Source organism: Periophthalmus magnuspinnatus, chromosome 5 (genome assembly GCF_009829125.3).
Source record: "Periophthalmus magnuspinnatus isolate fPerMag1 chromosome 5, fPerMag1.2.pri, whole genome shotgun sequence".
Lineage (NCBI taxonomy): Eukaryota > Metazoa > Chordata > Actinopteri > Gobiiformes > Gobiidae > Periophthalmus > Periophthalmus magnuspinnatus.
Window position 1 is genome coordinate 2,232,841 of NC_047130.1, and position 12,096 is coordinate 2,244,936.

At 40.0% G+C, this 12,096-nt stretch overlaps 1 protein-coding gene across 3 annotated transcripts in view; it reads right to left on the reverse strand.

The window, feature by feature from the left end:
- Positions 1 to 12,096, reverse strand: part of arhgap9 (Rho GTPase activating protein 9) — a 36,918-nt gene that overhangs the window by 16,477 nt on the left and 8,345 nt on the right. For all 3 annotated transcript variants that reach the window (XM_055221926.1, XM_033966779.2, XM_055221927.1), the window contains 5 exons: positions 9,622 to 9,936; positions 8,489 to 8,684; positions 7,568 to 7,956; positions 5,506 to 5,781; positions 4,620 to 4,709 (listed from right to left, as the gene is read on the reverse strand). In XM_055221926.1, the coding sequence (XP_055077901.1) occupies positions 4,620 to 4,709; positions 5,506 to 5,781; positions 7,568 to 7,956; positions 8,489 to 8,684; positions 9,622 to 9,843 (1,173 nt within the window). In that variant the 5' untranslated portion in view covers positions 9,844 to 9,936. The remainder of the gene's footprint in view (positions 1 to 4,619; positions 4,710 to 5,505; positions 5,782 to 7,567; positions 7,957 to 8,488; positions 8,685 to 9,621; positions 9,937 to 12,096) is intronic.

Below are 12,096 nucleotides of genomic sequence, written 5' to 3' on the forward strand. Positions count from 1 at the left end.
TCTTCGAGCCAAGACCTGCAGCAGGCACTGGGGCGGTTTGCAGCCGAGTGTGAAGCGGCTGGGATGAGAATCAGCCCCTCCAAATCCTAGGCCATGGTTCTTGACCGGAAAAAGGTGGCTTGCCCTCTCCGGGTGGGTGGTGAGTCTCTGCCTAAAGTGGAGGAGTTCAAGTATCTCGGGGTCTTGTTCACGAGTGAGGGAAGGATGGAGCGTGAGATTGACAGGCGGATCAGTGCAGCATCTGCAGTGATGCGGTCGCTGTATCGGTCCGTTGTGGTAAAGAAGGAGCTGAGCCCAAAGGCAAAGCTCTCGATTTACCGGTCAATCTACATTCCTTCCCTCACCTATGGTCATGAGCTCTGGGTAATGACCGAAAGGACAAGGTCGCGGATACAAGTGGCTGAAATGGGTTTCCTTCGCAGGGTGGCCGGGCGCACCCTTAGGGATAGGGTGAATAGCTCAGTCACACCGAGCCGCTGCTCCTACACGTCGAGAGGAACCAGTTGAGGTGGCTCGGGCATCTGCTTAGGATGCCTCCTGGACGCCTCCCTAGGGAGGTGTTCTGGGCATGTCCCATCGGGAGGAGGCCCCGGGGAAGACCCAGGACACGCTGGAGGGACTATGTCTCTCGGCTGGCCTGGGAACGCCTTGGGGTCCCACCGGAGGAGCTGGAGGACGTGTCCGGGGTGAGGGAAGTCTGGGAGTCCCTGCTTAGACTGCTGCCCCCGCAACCCGGCCCCGGATAAGCGGAAGAAAATGGATGGATGGATTAATAACAAATACAAATTATAAATGGAACATTTTAATGCTGACTATTTGGTCCTTCCCCAGTGAATAATATAGGACTGGTTATTTTATAAGTTGAAATTATAATGTTAAGAAGACCAAATTCCACACTTAAGCCATTAATGTACAAATTTATCCCAGAAATGAAATTATGAAATTCATTTGTAGTACTTTGGCGTGATCAAGTTTTGTTTTTTTTAATGCACATTGCCAAAAAGTGCCTGAAAGTGAGTTTTATGGTTGTTCACACTTGTGACAGGTGGGCTAAACATTGTATTGTGAATTATTGGTGCCATAGAGCTTAATTTATTTTTGGATTTTTTAATTTAATGTAAAAATACTCACAGTTTTGACTTTAGTCAGTGAGATAATAGGCATAATGACATTTTAACGTAAAAAGTATTGGGCATCATTCATTCAAGTTTTCGCAAAAATGCTCGGAACTTCCTTTTTAAGAAGATGTTGCACCAGATTCTGTGTTCTGTGCGCCTAATTCGCCAACATCCAACTACAAACATCACAACAATCATTTACATTTTATTTACAAAAAACTTAATATGTATTGTAGGATTTGTTCTTCCAGAAGAACATTTTCAGTTAAGAAAACATTTTGTGAATGTCAAAAATGTTCGTAAGAAGGCCTTAAGTACAAATTTGTTCACGAGAACGCTTCATAAATAAGGCCAAATGTTTTAAGTTTGACAGATTTTGCAATTCATATAATACAGTGCAATTATTCTTCAAAATGAGAAAAATGCTGCTCTCAAATATAAATGATGGGGTATACCGGTAATCATTTCTAAGAGAATTTTTGATGTTCTTCAGACTTGTTCCTATAATAGCTAAAGGACCCTAGATGTTCTTCAGACTTGCCCATCATGCAGCTAGAGAACCTTGGATGTTCTGCAGACTTGTCCCAATAGCAGCTAGAGAACACTGGATATTTTTTCAGATTTCTCTCTACGTTCTAGAGGACTTTGAAGAACATCCAAGGTCCTCCACCTGCTATTGGGACAGGCCTGAGTAACATCCAGACTTGACCCTATAGCAGGTAGAAGATCTTGGATGTTCCTCATGTTATTCAGACTTGTTTCTATGGCAGCTAAAGGCACTGGATGTTCTTCAGACATGTCCCTATAGCAGTTAGCTTATCTTAGTGTTTCAGTAACTGGGGGGTAATAGGGGTGGGGCTAGTGATGGACATTATCAACGCTTTCACCTGACTCCACCAGGGCTCTATGATGTATTAAACAACCTGCTTCCTCTCACAGTCTATATTGGGCATATATCAATGAGGAATCCAAGTTCTAATTTCTAGTAAAATTACTTAGTTCAGTACTTAGTGAGATGGACATCACCTTCATCCAACTTAGGAATTTCCCTGAGGGTGGATATAAACCAATCAAAAAATGGAGATAGCCATCACACATTTATTATATGTAAAGAAATATGTGTGCTCCTATATATACTGGCCTATACTGTGGTCCCAGCAATCACAATTGTGACCAGTAATGTGTTTTAAATCATGCACTCAGACCAAAATAAAGCTCTGCAATAGCAAATGCATTTACTTTACATGATAGAATTCTTGGTGCCATCTTCTCTTCAAGGTGTAACTTTTACAATCTGCTGTAAACATGTGATATTGCAGACGTTTCATCCTCACCCTTTATTCTTTCAGAAAATAAAGAAAATACATAAAAAATACACAAAGTAACAAATTTAGAGCTTCAAAAGTACAAGATGTTTGGGTGAGCACAATTGTGTCATGATCTGTGCCGGTCCTGCCCCTTTTTACACCTCCCCACTCCCTCCTGTGTCCAAGGCTGAAGCTGGACAGAGATTTTTGGCTCCTCCCATGCACATCTGGGGCTAATCACCAATCAACCACACCTAGGATGGATAAGAGGAGCCAGGACCTGACACCCAGCGCCAGATCGTACGCGTATCTTTGTGGTACTCCTTGCTTGGCTCCGTTCTTGTTTTTGTGCTCATTGGATTTTACTTACTGGCTATTCTTGCTCCTCACCAGATCCTGCTCCCCGGACCTGCTCTGCCTTCCCGTTTCCGACCCTGCTCTTCCCCACTGATACTGCCCGCCCTGTCTCTGACCCTGCTCCTCACGCTCTCACCTTGGACCACGGCACTCTCCCCGATTCACCGTTTGATCTACCTTCGTTTTGCATTTCTGTTGTAAATAAACACTGTTAAACTATTCCCCGAGTCCTGTCTTTTTGGTCCCCCTTGCCCGTCGTTACAACAAATTGTGACTTGTGGTCTGAAATGGGTTAATATTAGTAAGTTCTTGATACTATTATTCGCAGTTGGTGGTAGAGGGATTCAAAGCAGGTTACTGGCATATGATAAGAAAATAACTAATACACATGCACTCACAAATACATTTCCTACAGGCATTTTTGATGTGGTAAGTCATTTACATTTGAATGCCAATGTGGAGAGTGCCATAGTAAAACGTAGAAGATCATGGTGCAGTTAATAACTAAAATGCTTTATAAGTGTAACTAGTACAAAAGTCTAACATGCTACTACGGGCTTACAGATCAGAACATACACTCTGTTTCAGCATCAGTAAATCATACACTATGCATTGGTTGTCACTGCATAGTTCCCGTATGACGAGACCTCTGAATTGAATTGAAGGTGGCACATATAGGTCATCAGTGCGCGCCTCACTCTAACCTGATGGGGGAATCACTTCTTTGATCAGGAGTGTATTTTTTGATGAGCTACATTAAATTTGAAACACTGACGCAAGGATGAGGCAAGCCTGCTTTCAGATGCAAAATGCTTATCTTCCACAATCTGGATCACACACTGCTGTAACAAGTCCGTGTCGTCACTCATTCTATGGATGCGTCCGTTTCAGTCATTCCTGTGTTGCAGAAACGCTTTACATCATAACCTTTGTAGTCAACAGGCAAATCCCTCCTCAACTGCTCAAAGTTTACAAAATGAAGGAAAGTTTCGAAGCGACATTGGCACATTTAAGTTGCGTAGTTTAACAGAGTGGAAATAGGAAATGTAAATGATTAAAGAATTAAACAGAAGAAGTACATGAAATTTACTAAAACTGGAGCTACGTGTCTTCAACTTCACTATTAAATATTTTCCAACCTCTTCCAGGGTTGAATAACAAAGTATTTATTACTATATATTGGATAAGAATATGGGCTACTATGATTTTTTTTTATTCTGTCATAGAATTTAAACAAGTTCCAACATAGTTTACCTTATATCAACATCAATGGCTAGAACATATTTTTTGCTTTTCTTTGACCATGTTTATCTTCATATAAGTTGAATGTGGTTGGATTAATACTGTGCTGTCCTGTTGGTCCCTGCTCAACTGCATCACTACTAGCTGCCTGACCTTGTTATTCCCTTAAGGATTAGACCAACCAAAATACTTTTTAGATAAGGCCAAGTGTATGTGATATTTATGAGTCGTATTTGTATAATCAAATGTTTTAATTTGCCTGGTCACACACACATTTGTGTTTTGATTGTTTGATTGTATCTATTGTTGAATTTGTTTTCCTGAGAATACCTAACAACACTAACACTAATTAGGACTAGTGAACTGGTGCGGTACTTTTGAGGTTAACCCCTGGGTTTTTTGTACCAGAAAGAAGAGATAGTTTAATAATTTTAATGTTAAGGTCAGTGTTAAAAAGAAATTAGAAAAAAAAAGGGACAGTAACTGCACCTGTTCCTGTTTGTGGCTTTGCAAATGAGGGCGGAGAAAACCACAGCAGCAAATGACTATTCAAGTTAGACTCAATAAAAGGAGCTGTCAGTATTTCCATCCTTACCTTGTACATCGTCCCATTACCCGTAGCAGGAAGTGTCAGAGTCAGGTGGCTGGTGTCTCTGGGTAATGTTTGGGCTTGAACCACACTGGGCTGAAACAGAAACACATGCATATCGTTCATTTAGGCGTTTAAACTGGATGCCCTTCCCCACCACTTTTTGTTCTATGATTGAGACAAACATGACTCCTTGTGGATTGATTTAACAATTGCACTCAAATATCGAATTAACCTGAATTACTTTTTTGGCTGGTACTATTTAAGCATTTTGGCAACTTAAGTTTTTGTGTTATAAGCTTTTTTAATGTAGAGAAGTAAATAAATAAGCTGATATTTTTCTCTAACACTTTAACCTTTAATGTAAACAGAACCAGAGGCTGCAAGGACTACAAGAAGGAGTATGTGTGCGTCTGTATGTGGAGTTCAGTTGTGATAGATAAATTAGGAATGCAAATCAAGAAATTATTTTTTAAATTCAAAGCTAAAAACAAAGAAATAACTTTATTACCGTACAGTGCAATAGGATGAATTTAAATATTACACATAGTTGTTATTGTGTGTATTCTTAAGGTCTTATTAATGTTATCCATAAATATGGATCTGTACTGATAATTCAAATATATTAACTATATATTAAGTGTTGTAATTATGTTTATGAAAGCAACCACTTAATACCTGTGCACTGGGGGTGGGAGAAAAAACGTACTTCTTGCCACTCCATTTTGAAATTTATTTATTTTTTGTCCTTATTGTAAGCGCACAAATGCCACAGAAAAGTTTAGTTTTAAAAGTATTGTAATGTTAAGTTGTAATAGTGAAAATGAAACTAAAAAACAAGTTCAAAATAAATGATTGATCGATCGTACCTCTTCTCCTGCCCACTGCTCACCTTGGTGTAGCTTGTCTTGCTGCCGGAGCTGGTTGTGTGACTGCGGGCCCTTCGTGGGGGCTTCCATGACCTCTCCTTAGTGACACTGTTGACGTAGTACCAACGGCCTGAGGCGGGGTCTGTGTACTGCTCCCACAGGTCCAGGGTCTGCAGGGGCTGCTGTCCTGGGGCAGGGCTGGGGGGCTCCTGCTGGAACGACCGCTTCTCCGGCTGAGGTCCCGTGTACAGAGGAGACACCTGCCACGAGAGCTGCGACAGGTACGACTCTCTAGGGACCTTACACAAGAGAAAGAAGGACACAAGTTATTGCAAATAATAAGTAGAACAGTATGATATATTCCACTGTGTATGTCCAATAAAGACAATGAATGGACTATGAATAGATTTACACTGCAAGACATTTTAAAACAAAGGGATTTGATAAGATTATTTTTTCATGATTTTTATTTTTTCAGGAGAGATATGTGATTGCACTGCCTTATACTAGTAGCTACATTTATATACACCTGGACTGCACACATACAGTTTGTTGAATAAATTATTGCATTAATTTATAGCTGACACAACAAAGCACATGAAGGACATTCAATGCCTTTGTAATTATTTACAGTGGTTTGCGTAAGAGAACAAACAGCTGGGAGAGGCAGCCTGATCCCTGCCACATAACCCCCAGTCATGTTTAAGGGATAATAATTAGGCACGTGTTTGGACCTATACAATAGGATTCTGTTACAGTGCCATAGTGTACTGCAGGGGGCAGCACTGAGCCTTGCACTCACCTGGAAGAATTCCATTTGGAATTACAGTAGATAGTACATTTCACTACATTTCAGTCTCACTGATCTCTTTAGGATTAAGGAACATTTCTTTCAAATACCAGAAATATTGTTATTTTATTACTAAATTAAGATATTTGACAATTAAGTGCATTAAGTGCACATTATAATTTCACACATTCTCATTCTGTGATGCTCATATTCTCATCATGAGAGATTGGAGCTTATTCACAGTTGGCTGCGCGGCTCACTGTGCTGTCACCACATGATGACATTACCAAACTATAGAGCCTTTATTTTTTTAATATAGAGGCACAAGAGCTAAGTGTAGTATTTAAAATGTTTATAGAGAATAGACTAAATAGTTATCTATGAACATATCTATAATAAAATTAAAGTCATTCTTTTGGTAGAATTATAGTGTGTGTTTAGATTATCATTCCTGGTGTTTATGAGAATACTTCATATATTATATGGTATGACTGTGTAGCAAGCAGTAGAGATTGAAATATATTAAAAACATGTTTTTCATTGGAAAGGGAATTGTGACCTTAATGTGACTGCAATAATCCTGCTTACTGGCTTTAAACCATGAGAGCAGGGGAGCGTTGTACAGCAGGACAGAGCCAGAGAAATGAAGGGAAAAGTGAAAGTGGTGCATATAAGAGTACTGCAGTGCCCTCACAGATCACAGCTGCCTCATGCATGATTCAGGCCATGGTAAAAAGACACTTTGGATACGCAGATTTTTCCTGAGCTGAGACAGATAACCTTGATTATTTCTCTCACCAACAATGTCTTCTGTAATCTGGTCTGATGTAATGCAGGGCAGCTCTGACATCATGCCACTGCTGACTAGATTGGTGCTCTAGGAGGATTATTGAGGTCAAGATACTGTGTCGATGGAACACCGCCTCAGATGCTGCGGCAGCATTCAGTTTTAAAGCAATATAATACATATACAGTGGTTACTTTGTGGTTTGTGTATATGTCATTTTGATTCACAAGTTACTGTTTGTTTTCTTATTGCAGAAACGTTTAATTGTAGATTTATCAGAAGCATTGACTAATTTGATGATCTCTTGCCCAGCTGCTGTCATGTGTCTGTTCTTTGGAGTGGAAACAGTTCATTTGATTGGGTACAACATGGAAACTTTAGTCCAGTCAATAGGGGAATCCAGATTGTTTAACAATTTACCACCACTGCAGCTTAAGAAAGTGGGTTGTGAATAACCTTACTGGAAAATGCTAAAGAAAAAACAACATCACATTTTCCTCTCTCCCACCTGTAGATGAGTCTTCTTCCTTGAGCTTCCCGCCATGTCCCACTGACTACAGGACTTTTTGGGGGGCTTGCCGCTCACTCGGGTACTGATGCCTCCTCCCACCTCGTCATAAGGGTTCTCCGTTACATTTTCAGGTAGATTGCTGGAGCTCTGGCTGCGGGTAATGGTAGGAATCACCCTGGAGTTTGATGAGACAGGTTGAAATGTAGACAGAGAGGGAGACCTGGGGACCATGAGGTGGCCTGATGGGGAGGTGCAGGAGTTTTGGGTGAAGGTGAATCCGGACAGGGGCGGAGTGGGGAAAAGACCACTGGCGCTGCTGTCCGCTCCCTGGTAGGCACTGCTTGCGTTGAGGTTGTCCATGGAGCGGTAGATAGGCTTATGCGTCACTATGGAGAGTAATCAATATTATGGTATGTGAACTACTTATGTTTTATTACAAGACAAAGTAATTTAAATGAATGCAATTTAATACCTAATTATCAACAGAGTGCTTGTTAAATATTTGATGTATAGATAATTTTTTACACTTCTCTTGCAGGTGATTTGCATTAATAGGAAATAGATAACATATACAGGAACATAACCTTTATAGGTTTGTTGCTTGGCATGAGAAGCATCATTAAATAAATTATAAATATGTAAATGCACAGATAGTTTGCTCATGTAAATTGAAATATATCCGTCAGCAATCGGATTTATTCCTAGTCTGGCAAGCTCGGTCGGCACATGTATTTGCCAGACGTCCTGCTGGTGCCCGGATTTACAAATGAAAACAACAATCTGCACCAAACAAAACCCAAATTAGCAGCTTAGCTTTTTATACAGACTATAAAACGCTTCCGGTTGTGTAATAAACTTGGCTCTTTTTTCCCCCTTTTCGCCCAGATTGGCTGTGATGTTGTAATAGTGGTTCTCTACCTTTCCTTTCACTGTATACTGAATGAGTTGGACTTGGGGTGAGAGCGACTCGGGGGAGTGTCCGCGTGTTGGAGTTGAGTGATGCAGATGTAACCAGGCGCTGGGATGAGGGCATGGGCTGAATAGGCACCTCTGTCACATAGGTGGCAGGGACGTACAAAGGCTTTGTTTTACTGGCCGCACCAATCCTCCGCACCTGTCAACAAAGGAACATATTTATAGATGGCTGTGTTAAAAAAAAAAATAAAATAAAATACACACAAGTGGAGAGAGCCACAGCTGGATAATTAAGCAGCTCATTTAATTGTTTACTCATTGTAAGAAATAAAGAAAAAAGTTATTAATATTCTAATTATATGTAAAAGAGAGATAAGAGTATACACGATTGCATTAGGACAGAACCATTTGAGAAAAGTATCTATTTGTGATTTTTCTGACAAATGATTAGATTTTGTGATTTATTTTTAACAATTCTGTTAACAGTTCACATTTTAAACGCATCTTGAAGAACTGAAAAAAGGCTGAACAATGAAGTGAAAAACTAATACAAGAATCACATTTCAGAACATTCACAGTTCTAAGCTACAGGGTTAGCAGTTTTTTATGCAGGATAGTGCTTCAAAAATTGCAATTTGCTAATTAAGTCCTTTCAAATTGCAATTTTGATTTAAATTGAGATTGCAAATGTCAAATGAATGCACACATGTTAATTTATTTATTTTTGAGCAATGCCAAATGGTTTCTTAAGGATTCTCGTGATGTTCTTTTGCATGGTCTACTCCATGCCCAAATTAAATGTTGCACAAATATGCAGACACTTATGTAATTATGTCACCAAAATGTTCTCATTGCTGTATTTACATGGTTTACTATTCTGTTAAGCCACTCGACCTAATCATGTGACCAACAGATAATAATCATGTAGTAAACAACAAAACATAAGATTTAACACAGTCGGAAGCAGTAAAATAGCATCAAATGATAACAAAATCAAATTCCTATCCTGTAATAATTATAACTGACTGTCTATAACTTTATGTAATGCTTTATTTATACATTATGTACAAAACAAGTTATTATTTCTTAGTAATGTTAAAGACACCACAAATATAGTAACAACTACAATGCCTCACCTGCCACCAGTCTGCATTGGTCTTCTTGAGGAGAATGAAGCGTTCGCCCTCTCTGATGGACACTTGTCTGCCATCTGCGGCACGGTAGTTATAGTCGTACTGGGCCTCGAGCACCACTGTCCCACTGGTGACGCCACAAACAGTCACACTCTTGGTGTTACCCGTGGTGACCGGGCCGGACTGCTGGGATCCCACAGAACGCCGCCACGTACCAGACAACATGGCTGCCCTGCTGGTTTATACTCATCAAACACTTTGGGATTTGGATATGATCACACAAGGCACAGGAGGCAGGAGACTTGTCAGATCCATGCTCTGTAAGATAAAGAATAAATGTATAAGGTTTGTAGAATTAATACTCGGTTATTACTGTAACTTAGGGCTTTAGCAACAGTCTGTCAGTTTTCCTATTTAGGGATGGGACAAGATCTCATGCCACAAGAAGATAAAGTTGCCACAAGATTGGTGCCTCTGTCTCATCTCTCATCTGGGCCCTGTGTCACTGTCCTGGTGACTCTGGAGCAGACGGTTCCTCTGATGATGCCTTTTCAACTGATCGTCAGTACGCAGCTTAATGTCCTCAACATAATGTCCATCATTTCTGTGTGTGAGTGAAAGTGCAGGAGAGTGGGTGTATATGTGATTGTGTTGACTGCAGGGAGTTGAAAGTGGGGAGGTGGGCTGTGGGTGGGTATGGGGGAATGAGTTTAATTGCCTTTATAAAGCACTTTAGGTTACATGTATGTATAAAGGGTGTTTTATAAATAATGTTTGCTTGCTTGATTGATTGATTGATTGATTGATTGATTGATTGATTGAAAAAGTGTGCACACAAAAGGCCTTGTGATACTTTTTGTTCCATGTGTTTACATTTGGCTTGGACAAAAAGAAGGTTTAACGCTGGTGAGTTATGTTTTGACAAGAAAAATATCAAATAAATCAAAAATTGTGTGGTCGAAACTGCAAGCTTAACCACAAAATGTATTATTTATAAACTATGTCAAAATCTCATCTGGTCTTGTTCTTGTGAACCCAGTCTCACGTCTCGTTTGGAGGTGGTGTCTTTTGACATTTATTGCATTTGCCTTAGTTTTCCAATAACACACAGCACCGTTAGAAATGTTTACAAGATATCCTCTGAAACTGGCCACTCTGCGATCATTCTGTGTGAATACCTCATGTGTTTGGAAGCAAGAAGAAGCGCTGTGGACCCAAAATAGCTTCTATCTCCCCACCTGAGCCAGCATCCCCAAGTGAACCCCCATCTCCATCCAGATAAGACCAGCTTACATAACAAAACTTAACTTACCCCTACAAATAAAAAATAATACTACACTGAGCGGATAGCAGCAGAGCCTTCAGTCCCTGTCACACTCATCTCATTGCAAACAAGTGTGAATCAATACAGACACATATGTCAATAGAAGGAGGACTTAAATGCCCATGGATGAAGAAGAAAGGAGGAGCAGACAAGTCCTAAGACCGGGGATTGTGAGACTTCTCAAGGAGATGCTTAGAAATATCTGGGAAAGTGGAGCCAGCAGGAGACACTGAGTGGGAGTTGTGTGGTTGAAGCCACAGTTTTAAAGCACCATAGGAGAAGGTAGGGTTAGCGGTGCCGACCGCGGGTAATCCTGCTGTTATTAAAGCAAAGAGCAGTGACCCCCATCACACAGAGTATTACAGTAAAGCCCCATGGTAAACTGGCATATGGGCCGAAGGAGTAGTAGAGCAGTATCAACATGGACCGCATTGATTAAGCAAAAAGTAAAGAGTGTTTTAATGGGAAATGTGGAATGAATATTAATTTTGAGGCACGATTTTATTGTCAAGAGGTAGAATACAGCCAGAAATGTAGCACATCTACTTGTTTGACACAGAGAACACAGAAAACATGGAATACATGAAATGGTTTTATATATAATCAAAGTTGCTTTACAATTTCATGCATTATCCCACTGGTGGTAGCAAGAGATAATTTGACAGGCAATATATTTGCTCTGAAAATATCTACATAAATAATATTATTGATAATAATACATTTTATTTATATTGCACTTTACATTCCAAAGAAATGTACCATTTTCCTTCTGTTCTTTAACTGTGCGGTGCAATACTTGAATTTCCCCACTGTGGGACTAATAAAGGCATATCTTATCTTATCTTATCTTAAATCTCAAAGTGCTACAGCAGGTACAGTCTACAGAGTACAGTCATACCAATACAATGACCTCTACTTGTAACAAAATGATCAGTGCAAGCACCACGTATCACACAACACACAATCATAGACAAGGTGGGAAAAGTGTCTGGAGCCCTGAGGAACTGTGGGCAAATGTTCTACTTGTTGAGAATATAGCAGCAGCTGAAGCTTAAATTGTAGCAATAGCATTTATAGTCAAAAGTAAAACAATAAATAAATAATAATAATAACATATTGAGCAGTTTTAACCATGAAACCATTCCCATATATTT